At 46.0% G+C, this 14,001-nt stretch overlaps 1 protein-coding gene across 13 annotated transcripts in view; it reads left to right on the forward strand.

The window, feature by feature from the left end:
• NPRL3 (NPR3 like, GATOR1 complex subunit) overlaps positions 1-14,001 on the forward strand; it is an 81,838-nt gene that overhangs the window by 33,239 nt on the left and 34,598 nt on the right. For 11 of the 13 annotated variants that reach the window (XM_080617580.1, XM_080617573.1, XM_080617575.1 and 8 more), the window contains 3 exons: positions 5,580-5,769; positions 6,880-7,072; positions 12,260-12,440. In XM_080617580.1, the coding sequence (XP_080473706.1) occupies positions 5,580-5,769; positions 6,880-7,072; positions 12,260-12,425 (549 nt within the window). In that variant the 3' untranslated portion in view covers positions 12,426-12,440. Of the gene's footprint in view, positions 1-5,579; positions 5,770-6,879; positions 7,073-12,259; positions 13,406-13,793; positions 13,968-14,001 lie in introns of those variants that run through there. The other 2 variants (XM_080617571.1, XM_080617576.1) reach the window with 2 other exon arrangements.

Genomic DNA, 14,001 nt, shown 5'->3' on the forward strand with positions numbered 1-14,001 from the left:
AGTACTGTGGGAAGGACTGTATTTTCTGCAGAAACTGTTATGGTCTCATGCCATCCATTCCATTTGATTCTTAACCATGGAATTGGCTCCCTCCTTTTGGCACATGCTTCTTGATGGGCAGAAAATACAGAAGGTGTTAATAAAACATGATACAAACTAGGAAGGCTGTTAAAGAGCCCTTCCTCCTGTTTGTATACAAAGTCATACTGATTGACTTGAAAGAGGACGAAGTTATTTCTGTTTACTTACTGTTATATAGGTAGAATTGCTCCATTCCTTTGAGGAGGTACAAAGATGACACTGGCATTTCTATACTTGGGGTGCTGTGGTATTTTTTGCCTGGTAATAGGTACAAACAACCTGAAACACCCTGAGCAAGGACAAGACTGCCTTGAAAGATGGAGTGCATGTCTACGTTCTGCTTTTGATGTCTATCTATGAAGTAGGTAGAAGTCTTCTGGTGAGTGGTGTCTGCCAGGACCACCAGTGCTCTCAGCCATGCCTGTGCTGGAGACAGGAATTCCTGAGCCTGTCATCTTGATCTTTTCTTGCCTGTGATGACAAGCAGTATATTGCAGTTGAACTCTGTGGTTGTTGTATTCCTATGAGTGGTCTTGTACTTATAGTTTGAAAAGATTTTGGTATTTATATAGTGATTTCTATGCTAGTTTCCCTTTCTCTGTGTTTAACCTGCCTTGTTGGATAGCAGTGTTGCAACAGTGAGAGGATGAGCCTACGCCTACAGCTCAGCCAATCTAATGATTTCTCAGTGCTGTTGAGAGAAGGCCCAGTTTTTTCCTCTCCACTTTCAGGTGTGTGCACATGCCTTCTTCCTGTCCCTCTTCCCTTTGCACTATAGCTCTGGCTCCTGTCCAGCTTGACTGGGTTCACTTGTTTCAGCAGCACTAATTTTTGCCAGGTTAGCAGATGGAATTTGCTGAGGAGGAGAGCCAGCAAGCTCCAGGGCTGGTGCAGCATGAGGGAGGCACTGCTGCAGCTGGGGATGTGAGTGAGGAAAGCAAAACAATTTTCCCCTTTTCACAGGAATGAGTTGCCTGTTAGCTTCAGCATCCTGTGTAGCATCACCTGGACTTACATTAATTCACAGTACTCTAAGACTTCCTTGAAGAGCAGCCAGTTTAGCTCATGCTGCTGGTGCTGGATCTCACTAGGGTGCAACCATGGAGTGAGGAGATCCTGTGAGCTGATACAATAGGGAAACTCATCTTCCTTTTAGTGTTCTTACTGGAAAAGCAGCAGTTTGCTTCTCCTCTACCCTGACCCCAAAGAAGCTGTCCTTCCTTCTGCTGCCTGTGACTGCTGTTTTCTGTCCCTGTGCTCTCCTCTCGCTTTGATGTGACTGCAGAGCACGAGTTAATGGAGCTCTGGTGGTGGTCGGTGTGGTGCACACCCCTTCATAACCTTCTGCAAAAGCACAGAAACACTTGGTGACCTAAACCCCTTAGTCCTAGGGACTGCAACTGGTGCATGGCAATGCTTTAACCAGCTTTCCAGTGGAAGGCTTTTTTTGCACAGTATCAGAGTTTCTTCATCCGGCTACTCTGTGCTAAGTTTCTTTGCAAACCAAGAGAAAGAGACAGTGCTTGTGGCTTCCCCTCATCTGCATTGTGGCCTCAGCTAGTTCATCTGTTTCAGAAGATGCTATAACATCTCTCTACCCTGCCTTGAGGAACAAACATGGACTAGCAGGAGGGATATTTCCACCCGTGTGGTAAAAGTTTAGCTAGGTGAATTAGAGATCCCATTTCCTCCCTGCATCCGCTTCACTACAGTCTACAGTAGCTCTTTATTATAATGCACATTGTTACTATTGTAGTTACCTAATTTTCCCTTGATGGGGCTAGGATAACTGCAGAAGAAAACGGATGGGGAAGTGTGACAGCTGCTGCTGAACAAAATATGTTTAACTTTTCACTTCTGTTTTAATAAGTCTGGCCATGCTGCTGCGAGTAAGGCTCTGGTAGATGAGGCCTTTGCCTTATGCATCTGGAAAACGTGCTGTGCTTTGTGTAACAGCTCAGTGCAAAATGAGCGAGTATGTCAGGGGATGGGAGAGGGAGGAGAGCTGCATGCAAATACTGAATAGGCAATTGTGTCTTCCGAGAGACACGCTGGGAATGGGACTGTTCCACTGGGCATCTGGAAGGCATTAAGAGTCACGGGAGCTTTTGTTGGCAGAGGTATGGAAGTACTAAGGTGCATTTATATTCACTTGGACTAGGTATAAAATCAGGGATTTTCAGTGTGGCAAGTCAAAACAATATGTCTTCCTAGACCTCGATAGAGGGAATGGTTAAGCTGAGAATTCAAAGCAGTTACCTAATGATTAGAATAGCAACATTAGATAATAAACGTTTTCTCTTACATTAATAGGGGTCTTCAGAGTCTGATTTTTGTAAAACAGGGAGAAGTTTTAATAGCCGATCTTTTTTCTGTAAACCAGCATGGTTTGAATGATGAAGAAAGGTAATATATTTCAGCAAACATCCATTTACCACAGTAACTTTGAAGGTTCTATCCTACTGAACCAAGGCAGCCCTTAGTTCTCAGGTCGGACTTTGAAGAATGCATGTGTCAAATAACTAAATGATCCAGACTGGAGAAAGGAGGCTTGTGTACCTTATTGTAGGTAAAACAAACTATGTTTTAACTAGGAGTGTATCCTCATGTAGTGACAAGCAAGCTTGAGTGTTTCTGGGTTGCTGTTTTCCCTTTCCTGAACCTGTTGCTGGTCCCAGAGATCTTGGTGTTCTCCTTAGGTTTTTTTAGGCCTGGGAAAGAAAACAGCCTTAAAGAATCCTTGCAGGAAATGCATTTTAACACATTACAAAGGCTCCCTTTGGTTCCCAGAGGGAAGAGAATTACGGATGCTGGATCTTGTCCCCCCAAGACTTGGTGCTGAGTTTTCCTCTGACTGTCCCAAACTGCCCAGATGGGCTGATGCACATTGCCCATGCTCTGAGAAGCTAACACATCTTCTCTGCCTTTGTCAATAAGCACAAAGCAGTGTATTGTTACCAGTGCCTTCCATGCTGTCTTGCGTGACAGCACACTCCAGCTTCGCTGGGGCCCACTGCACCGTGGGGTGGGGGATGAAGGGGGTGGCCCTAGGCTGATCCGTGCCAGTGGGAGCCGTCCAGATGCTGAGGCAGACAGAACCCCCTCGCAGCAGCCCGGAAGGAGAGCGTGGGGAGATGGGGAGGATGAAAAGAATATGGATGAAATTTAGAGTTAATTGGTAGTTAAATTAAGCAACAGAAAATATTTCGTTTTATATTTCTGTCACGGTCCTGGTGTTTCAGCCAACAAAGGCTGGCTATAGATTCCTACCATGCCAGATGATGACTGAGTGAGTGGAGCCAGTCCTGAGACTGAAGTATACTCTTTCCTGGGAAACTTTTTGGCTTCAGCAAGGAGCCCAGCTAATCAGATAGACCAAGCACAGAGATCACCCTGAGGGAGGAGAAGCATTTCTGACAACCAGCACAGCACAGATGGTGCAGGGAAGCCTCTTCTGCTGCAGACCTGTCTCTAAGCTGCATCAGAGCTCAGGAGGAGCAGATGGAGAATGGATGTAAATTCAGTGTTCATGTCCAGGACAAGCAGCAGAACGTATGAGCAAAGCCTCTGCTAGACCTTATCTGTGAAAACACTTACTGCTTTTGGTAAGAAATAGGTTTAAACCTGGAAAAAGTGGAAATGGTGTGAGGCACATGTGCAGTGATGGCACAAAGCACAGCATTTTGATCATGCCAGTTGCAGGGCACTGCGTCACTCTTTTATAAGACTAGATCTTAAAAGGTAGCAAATTCCCGTTGAAGTTTTGCTTATTACAGATAACTGTCAATGATCATCATTAGAGATGATTGTTCAGGCTCACTTCAATATGGAAGCACAGTTTTCTCTAGTTCTCTTGATCACCTCTTCTGTAGATTTTCTATTAAACATGTAAAATGAATTATGGCTTTTTCAAAAGACATGTTTGAAGGCAATCCCAGATAATATGTTTTAAGACTAAAATACGTTCAGCCCCCAAAAGTGGCAATCCCTGAAAAGACAGGGTGTGAGTCTGTCTGCAAACAGAAGTTTCTTTTGTGATTTGATAGCAGAGGAGGAACTGGGAATTGCAAGATTTATGGAAAAAGGAAAATTATGTGGGCTGATGAACTTCGGTTTGGGGCTTTTATTGAGATTTGGCCTGTTATCCTGATGATTAATACGGCAGAGCTAACTTCCTTCGCAGAGCCTGAACTCATTCTGCTTGTGTTTCTCTCACCAAAACAGTGTTGGTTGCTATGAAATCCCCAGCTTTTGTCAGTGAATCAGTGTTTTCAGAGCCATGAGCTATGGGAAGGGTTGCCTGCAGTGATATGAAAGGGGTTTTTGTGCAGAAATTCAGACATGATGATGCATTTTGAATGTTCCTTCAAAACTTCTGAAAACAGGCCCTGCCAAGAACCTACAAAAAGTTGTCCTTCACTCTGCCCCTCACTCTGCCTGCTGTTTTCAGCATTGCTCTGGGGACGTTGTGCAGGTTTTCAACTGCTGTAACAGGGGTGTTGTGCATGTTTGTTTAATATGAGCATCATCTCTCAGCGTTTTAGAAACTTGCCTGCCTGCACCCTAAAGACCTGGGTGCCTTTCTAAGTTGTCCTGTCCTATTGTTGTAGAGGGGTGGAGAGCAAATGAGGGATATTAACCCCTTGCACTGAGAGGGGACTCCTTGGCCAGCAGCAGGCTGCTGTCTTGTGCCAAGGTTCTGGCTGCTGCTAGAGTTATTTCTGTATCATTGTGTCCTGGCACAACTCCGATCTCCAGAGGCTCTCCCATGGTTATGCAGCAATTTCCCATCTGACAGAAAATTGCTACTACTTCTGGGCACCTGTCTTGGTTGTTCAGCTCTGCTCCATCACCCTTCCCTTTACCTGGCTTTCTAGGGGAACTGCACTTCAAATCTGATGATCAGTCTGGAATTAACCCTTTGGTGATTACTGGTTTTGGTTGGCTTTGCATAGAACCCAGCAAGCTTGGTCTCAGGGCTCCCACTGTTCGGCCATGGGCATCAGGGCCTGCATCTGGTTGACTCATTTTTCATTGTCTGGTCTCTCAGAAGGAAGATTGTCCCATTTTTTTAGCACCTACTAAACTTGTTTTCTTAGAAGGGAACAGCTCCAGGTGGGGTTGTATGGCTACATTGGTACGGCTAAACCATTAAGTGATGAGGGCATCCATCTGCTCTGTAGAACACAGCAGGTGCTGGAGCTATGACAAAGGGGCAGGGCTGGTTTGTTTGAGGACACTGGCTGTGCTGCTTGGTGTTGCATAAAGCCATGTTGATTGTTAAAGGCTTGGTTACAGCTGAAGCATCTACAGAGGGCTTGGGTGTGATGAACATGTGTGCCTGGTCACCTTTTTATGATTGGAGAAGAGGTAGAGTTGTGTGGCGTAGAAAGTATTTTTCCTTGTGATTTCTTAGTCACAAAGCCTAACCTTTGTGCACTTTTTTCCTCCTGTATTTCATTTCACGGTTGTTTAATACTTCATTTCTCACTCCACAGACTCAGCTCATTCAAATGGTGATATGGATGCTCCAACACCGGCTTCTTATTCAGCTTCACACTTATGTCTGTCTGATGGTGCCACCAAATGAGGAGGATTTCCGAGCCCAAGATGAAGACATGCCTTTTACAGCCAGAGTTGGAGGCCGAAGTTTAAGCACCCCCAACGCTCTCAGCTTTGGCTCTCCAAGTATGAGCATGCTTTTCTCTGTTGTTCAGACTACGGCCCACTGCTTAGCAACGCGTAGGTCTTGGTACCAAGACAACTCATCTTTGCTGGAGTGCTTGCTAAATAGGTCCAGCCCTTCTTAAATTTAGAGCTGGGCATTGGCATAAAATCTTAAGGGCCATTAGACCTTGAACCCCTCTTTTTAAAAAGCAGTGCTTTGTCATCTGCAAAGCTCTCATATGGTATTTTTATGAGAGGTACATCTGGTGTTTTGAAGTAACTTCCTACTTCCTTGCTGTACTCCAGAGTAACCACCACGTTCTCCTGGCTGCACGGCTGTTGCTGCATGAACTTTGCTTTTCAGGAGAGGAACAGAACTGTGAAAATTTGTTTCACACAGCACTGGTTTCTGTGGGCTGCAGAGCCACCTAAGGAGATGCAGAGCTATCCATCGTTCTCATAAATAGCTGGCTTCTGTTTGTCTCTCCGTTTCTTTAATTTCCTTCCTCAGTGCCATTCTTCGGGGTGACTCCAGGAAAGCATTTGTTTTCTCAGAGTATGAGTCAGATACAATGCTGAAATCCCCAAACTTCCTTGCCTGTGCATTCTCAGAATGCCACTGAGGCTGGCTATCAGGAGAGACTCTCTGTACAACTTCCAGCTTTACAGAAGTAGCGAATTAGGGCAGAAGTCTTGGAACGTGAGTCAGATAAGTTTGTGATCTGCTTATTCTGGCTCATTCACAAGAGGATATTGCTTCTTGGCCTTTCTGCTTGCTCCCACATTCTGTGCTGTTAGGCTTTCCATGTTACCACTTCATGGTATTCAAGCAGAGCTGGCTGGGAATTTTCTTTTCAGATGTTTTTTATGGACTGTTTATGGCCTCCAGAAGTACAATTTTCCACATAAATTGATGGCTTTGTTGAAACATTTGACTTTCCCATTGAGAAAATCACTGTGTTGTCAGATGACTAACTGCAGATACACGTAGCATTTCAAGAGCCACTTTTTCCTCTACAACTCTAAAATGACATTTTGGAAAGACTGATACAAACAGCCTGAATTGATAATCTCTGCATCATTGTGCTGAGGAACATACAAATACTGTTTTTCTCTCTCTTCCCCTGATAGCTAGTAGTGATGACATGACTCTGACAAGCCCTAGCATGGATAATTCCAGTGCTGAGTTGATACCTGGTGGGGACTCACCCCTAAATAAAAGGATGACAGAGAATCTACTAGCAAGCTTGCTGGAACATGAGCGGGAAGCTATACTTAATGTCCCTGCTGCCCAAAATCCAGAAGATCTTCGCATGTTTGCGAGGTAGGAAGTGAAGAATGCAGAATGTAATCTTTTCTTTCCTTATTTTTTCTTATCCTTACTGTTCTGTTGAAGGATTGGTGTGGACTCTGAGCAAATCCCATTAGCTTGGGATTCTGGAGGATGAAGTTTCTCAGGTTTGTTCCCCTTAACACCTGTTTTGTCTGTGCGCATCAGTTTTTGACAACAACTGATCTATGTGTCACAAGAATACTTGGTAACAAAGGGTCCTGGATGTGTGAAGGAGCATCAGGGCATATGGTTGGAAAGCAGGGGCTTCACTGTTTGCCAGACAGTTTTCCTGTGTCCGTACGTGGTAGACATAAAACTGCATAGCCTGAGAAAACCTTCTAAGCATGCAAAGACCCAGTCATGCTGATGACATTTTGTGTCTGTTGGTATTTCCTAGCCAACTAGAGTTTGTAAACTTGCTGCAAATATGAGACAAAGAGCATCAGACACAAAGCCAGCCTGAATACTTTTACAGACCGGTCTACAAATGTTTCAAGGTCTATTTTGCAGAGTTTCTTGTTACATTAGGTTAGTTAGGTTAAAGTCATTAGGATGTGTGATTAGTAGCACACAGTTTTGTTGTCTCAAATTTCAACACAACAAAAATACACAAGATGTGATTCTGCACGTGCTAATAAGCAGAATGACTTCCTAACCAGCCATCTGTGAAAAGGTGTGGGACAAAGTACTTTTTCTTCCTAAGCATTTCAAAACCCAGTGGCATCACTGGAATGCAGCTTTCACTGGTTTTCATACTTGTGGAGCAGAAAACCATGTGAGGCAAGTGCTGCGGGTTTTCCTGTATGTCCCAGATGCAGCTGGTAATCCTCTGGAAACCTGGTTCTTACCCCAGCACGGATATAGTCAAGTAGCCTAGAAAAACTCTAATAGCAAGAAAATGCTTCTCTCCTCTGCGGCAAAGTCTGTATGCTGAACAGCTCAGGTATTTCCATAGAGCTCTCTCATCTCCTTCTCCACCTTCTGTAAATTGTTCAGAGCATATTCTCTGATAGAGAGGCAACACTTCGGCATTTGGGAACTTTGAAATGTTTTTTCCTTATTATATGACAAGTTGTTACAAAACCACAGAGAAAGTAAAAACAAAACCATAATTGCTGATATCTTAAGACAGAATTTGTGGGGGACTCTATGGACCAGTTTAGTAGCAATGCAGATTCTTAGTTATCCTGGGAAGAAGAAAGGATTTCATGATTGCTCCCCTGCCACTTCCCTCATCTGGGTAAAGAACCATTTGAAAGCTTTGGAATTGCAGATGCAAAAAATTACTTGGATTTCTTAAAAGTCAGCTGCCGTAACCAGGGAGCTGTCTGAATGATGTTTATTTTGCAGCTTGCACCATTGCAGATCCCCAGGGTGGCTCTGCTAAGTCTGAATTTCTGCTATGGAGTGAATTGACAACTGCATAGCATACTCTTAAGTCAGCAGTGAGGAAGAGAGAAGATACGATAACCAAGTGGATCCTGTGGGTAGGGTGCTGGAGTGTGCAAATGGAAATGTTTATGCAAGAGACTCTTGGTTACTGGCTTTATGAGGCACCATACCTTAGCAGTTGAGGGTGTATTTTCTGTCTTTGTGCAGTAAACCATCAGAAATGAGTGTCTGGGTAAACCTATTGCTCTTAATGAAAGTGTAAACATTGTGGAGAAGCTGCTGTAGTGAATGAGGTGATTTCCTCACTACCCTGATACAGGTTACTGCACCAGCTCTTCTTTTCACTTCATTATGAGGAATAGCAGCCTAATGAGGTCTGTGCTCTGGCAAATAGCTCTGCTCTGTCAGCTGCCTCCCAGAACAAACTCCTGCTGTAAACGCATAGTTAGTGCACTAAATATACTGCAACTGTGCTTCCAAGTGTAGTTGTCTGTGCACAAGAAGGGATGGGCTATTTTCAGAGGAGCAGGAAAGTTCAGCCCAATATTTTCTTGTGTCTATGCCTCTGAAAGCCTGTTATTCATTAAACAGATGGCAGAAGGAGCCTGTGCCTGTCCATTGCTATGCACAGCTGGTTATTTGCAAGAGAGAAACCTGAAGGAATAAATAAGAAATACTGAAGCTTGGCTCCAGCATTGGCTGCATTAACCCTCGTAACATTGAATGGGAATTGATATCCAAGTTCTTCCCTTAGGTGCTGCTGGAGGAGGGTTGGCATGTCCTTCCAGAAGTAAACTTAAGAAGAAGACTTGTTATTTTTGAACGAGGTCTTTGGTAATGTACACAAAGCATTCCTCACTGCGCATTAAGCAGTGCTTCAAAGATAGTGTGAGACTTCACTCATGGCTTCTCTCCCAAGCCCTGGGTGTGGAGACACTTTCAGGATCTTTTTTCTTGTTTTTAGACTAGGAGATGGAGATCCTTTACTCCACTGAGGAATGCTCATCAGTGGCACTAAGCTGTGGACAGTTTGCTCCATTTTCAAGCAGTGCTGGTGGAAGGGATATCTCCTTGACCAGAAATATGCTGATTTTATTTGAGTGACTAGTCTGAGATGATCCTTTCTTAATCTTTTATTTAGTGTTTAAGAACATTACACTGCTGTTAGAGGGACAGCTCTTGTAACTTGAAGAGGGGAGGAGAGAGATGAGCAATGGAAAGCAATAATCTTCCATCACTGCATCTGGAGCTGGAAGTGCACATCTGTCAACAGTTCAGAGCAACACAATGCAGTGTTACTGCCCGAAGAAGTGCCATCTTAGGTCCTGTTTGGGTTGCATAAATGTTCTTTGCTCCAAAACGTGAGGGTCGTGCCCATCTTCACTGGAGTTGTGGGCCCCAGATTACAGCTTTCTAGAGCTGGGCTTTTGGGAAGACTTCCTCCCTGGGAGTGGTGCACCCCAGGACAGATTATCCAGGTATGTGGGGGAATCTCTGTCCTTGGAGGGTTTCAGAGCTTGGCTAGAAAATGCTACAGCATTGGCACTAATCCTGCTGGAGCAGGATGCTGGACTAGACTTTGGGGGTGTCTTCCAGCTGGCATTTTTTGTGATATTCTTTAATATCCTCTCCAGCTTTTATTGGAGTGGAAAGTATTTCATCCTGACTGGTTACAAATCCAGACTCCTTTTGAATATAGGATGGGTTTATTTATTGGAAAATTCTGCTTAGTCTGTGTTGCTGTTGAAAGCCAGGTCATAATCATTTGCATAGAAGACAGCTATGCAAGGAGATGAGAGCATGGGCAATCACAGTGAGCAGCTCTGTAAAAGGGAGAGAAGCTGCAGCTTTTAAAACCTATTTCAAAATCACTTTCTAAACAGTGTTACAAGATACAACATGCAAAAATTCATGTTAATACCTCGGGAGATGGCCTGGGTTTGACATACGAACACTCAAACTGATGCTGTCCCTGCTAATGGCCACTTCTCAGTGCACAGTGGTTGTCATCACCCTAGGGGAAGAAGCCAATTAGCCTGATTTAAATACCCAGTGGGAGATACTGCAAAAGGCAAATGCACACCCCAGATAGTGGAAAGGTAAATATGACTGGAGCTCGTCCGTCTGTTGTTTGTTTGTATTGCAGGTACAGAGACATAGCAATTATGTTCTGCATAATGGTGCCAACTTGAGAGCTGGCAGATGAACATCGGAGCAGAAGGGAGTTTGCAGTGTGCATGGGGCTGCACAGCCCTGGGCTGCCAGAAAGGATGAGGAAATGAGGATCCCAGCTCTGAGCTTACACACAGCTCTTTGGGGAACAAGAGTGAGGTGCGAGGAGGGACGTGGCAAAATGGGGAGCAGAAAAACACAAACAGTAGTGGACTAGAGATGAAACTTGCCCTGTGCAGTGTAGAAGGAGGGCATGACGGAGTGAGACTTGCTGCATGGGGTCTCCTTTCCAGTCACCCATGAAGGCTAACAGGTGACAGGAGTGCCTATTCTGAGAAGCAGGAGACAGCCAGGCAAACATTGATCCTTCAGGGAAAGCATGAGGCCTCATCCTGCCATCATGTGAAAACAGGCAGGAATACTCTAAGGCACATGTGGTGTCTTTCGAGGGCTATTTCTGCATGAGGACTATGAATTAATTCCACTCATTTCTACTGTCAGTTGGCATGAAGTAGCAGGCCAGCACATTCCTGAACTGCAGCTGGTATGGAAACATATGCAAAAGCTGCTGAAGCACAAAGCGGAGCATGATGTGTAGCACACACGGACACACATCTGTCTGCATAGCCGGGGAAGTGATCCTGGCATGCGTACGCGTTTGGGCCCTGACATGCAGGAGGATTGGAGTGACGTGCAGTACAGTTCCTGCACTTGGGAGGTTGTTAAGACAAGAGACTGAGCAGCAAACTTGAGCTTTGTCTGGAGGACTGGCTTGGAGTTAGGGGTCTGAAGGGTCTCTGGGGAGCAGGTCCTCAGTCATCAGGGACTTCCTGCAGTCTTCGACTCTGCTGTGCAGGGCTGAGGTTATCTGATGTCTGTAGCATGTTGGTGGTGAGCAAAGGGGTATCCGTCCTGTCTATACTGAGAAAGAACTGGGAATTTAAGAAGCCAGTCTTGTTTGTGTTTAGGCTTCAGTATTTTCGGGCTCTTTGGGAGCTTTTTAACTCCCAAGGCTTCTCTGTAGTGCTTGTAATTAGTATTTCCGTCTCCCTGTTGTGACTGCTCCACCTAACCCAACCTGACCAATCTCAGGAGTACATGACCTGTAGTTGCCAAGTGCCTTGCGATACTGAGAGGGAAGACATGCTTTTAATTCTAAAAGCAAGTGTAGGTACCCAGACTGATGCACAGCTATGACAAAGGGCACTGTAGGCCCAGCTAAGAGAGCGCAAAAGTGTATCTGCCATGTCCTGACTTCTCAAGGCTTGTTGGCACATGCGGTTCGTCAATGTCTGGAGATAAAACTACACTGAAAATTGACAATCTTGGGAAATCCCTAGGCTAGGAAGCCTTTTGATACAAGGAGGATGGCTGCGAAGTGCTGAAGTGGGGGAGTCCCTGCTTCTCCAGGGGATTTCTGTGCTAGGCATGCCTCAGGTAAGAACCTATTTAATTCACTTGACTTTTCATGTTAATGAAGGATACAATCCAGATGCTTTCTGATTTATGTCCCATGGGAGAGGAAACCTTGAGGGTGTCAGGATTAGTTCTGGCTGCGTGCATTTGCTTTTGGCTCACGTGCTCCCTTGCTCTCCTTCCTCTCCTTCTGCACAGGCTGCTGCACTATTTCCGGGGCCGGCACCATTTGGAGGAGATCATGTACAATGAGAACATGCGTCGCTCCCAGCTGCTGATGCTGTTTGACAAGTTCCGCAGTGTGCTGGTAGTGACCAGCCACGAGGACCCCGTGATTTCAGTTTTCCAGTCCCTCTTAAAGTGACTGATGGCAAAGGATGGGAACCTGCTACACTCTCCATACCAACAGTCTGAAAGATGCCTAAAAACTGCAGGAGGTGACTTCAGTTCCGTCTTGCCATGCGGCACAGAGCAGGTTTGCCCCCTTCATGCCTCAGTTTCCCATCTGCTCCCTGTGGTGGCAGCTGAGGCTGGTCTGTGTGAGGGTTTTGGGGCCTGCTGCAGGACAACTTGGTCAGCCTGGATTCCTGCTGTGCCACATCCACAGCGTGGCAGCTGTTGGTGCAGAGCCCCTCCTAGACCTTGGCCTCCCAGGGCTTGTGAGGGTAGCCCAGAAGATTCCCACTGCAGTGTTACTGGCAGTATGTCACCCTTGGCTGGACCCTGCCGCATCAGAAGTGCTTTCTCTGCTCTTCATTAACAGGACTGCTGGGTCATTCAGCGTGAGCACTGTGAGCAGCCTGTCCCCACGGCAGAGCATGCGTGGCCTCTGCCCCAGGGCAGAATGGAGCTGGCCTGGCTTTAGGGGAATGGCCCCAGGCACCAAGGAATTCTGTTTGATCATTGCTCTCTGGCAGCAGTGAGGACAGAGGTAGGAAGGCAAAGCATCACAAGTAAATGGTTTCATGAATGGGAATGACTCCTTCACTGTGTCACAGCCTATTATTGCCTCTTCCCAGTATTATTACTAAATGTCTGTTGGAGCACAGCTGTCACCAAGCAGCCTGTGTGTTTGTGGGTTTCAGGGTTGCCAGCTTTTTTGAGGGCTGGGGAGCTTGGTTGTTGAGCAGGATGGAAATGAGCTGGCCAGGCTGCAAGTACGTGGACATGGCCACGCAAGTACATGGCACCAGCCAGAGGCTGGTGCTAAGGGCACTCAGACTTGTCCCCTGAGGCTTGTTTTCTTCCTTTATTCCCCTCCCTGCAAGCATGGCTGTGGCTGCAGAGAACCGGACTGGGACCTTGGCCTGCATTAAAGCTGTCCAGCTGAAAAACAAGATACAGGTCTGTACATAGCCATGTTTTCTGATCTAGTTCAGGACTGCTCCTCCAGCCCTCCTGGGGCTACAAGAGGGGACAGCCCTGTTTCTGAGGACAGCAGGAGCTTATGCCAGCTCACCCCTGGCCTGTGCGAGGCCCCTGTTCCCTGGAGCTGCTCACTGCTCTGTACTAGTACCCAGGGAAGGGGCAGGAGGGAGACCTTTACCTCCATGGTGATGGCTTCCCAGGGGTGTATGTTGTTAAAAAATTGTCAGGCTCCTCCTTAAGACCTTCCTTTATACCACACACACACAAGCTGGAGCTTTTCCCAGTTGCAGGCTCTCAGGACAGCTTCACTTGCCCACACAAACTGGGTGAAACTGTGAGCTTTATGTAACTTATCTTCCTCCAGTGAGGCGCCGGGGGAGCCTGGTGGCCACAGTGCACCAACACACCCGATGACAGCTGCTTACAGTCCCTTCAGTGAGTCTTCCCCTGCAGCTGCAAGAGGGATGTTACAGGAGAGCACAAGCAATATCCAACCTAGAAAATCAGATCAACCAGCCCCCAGCAACTGCATCTCAAGGTGAGCTCCTGCAATCAGCATAACAAGGGCTCTT

This window comes from Psittacula echo (assembly GCF_963264785.1).
Source record: "Psittacula echo genome assembly, chromosome: 5".
NCBI lineage: Eukaryota > Metazoa > Chordata > Aves > Psittaciformes > Psittacidae > Psittacula > Psittacula echo.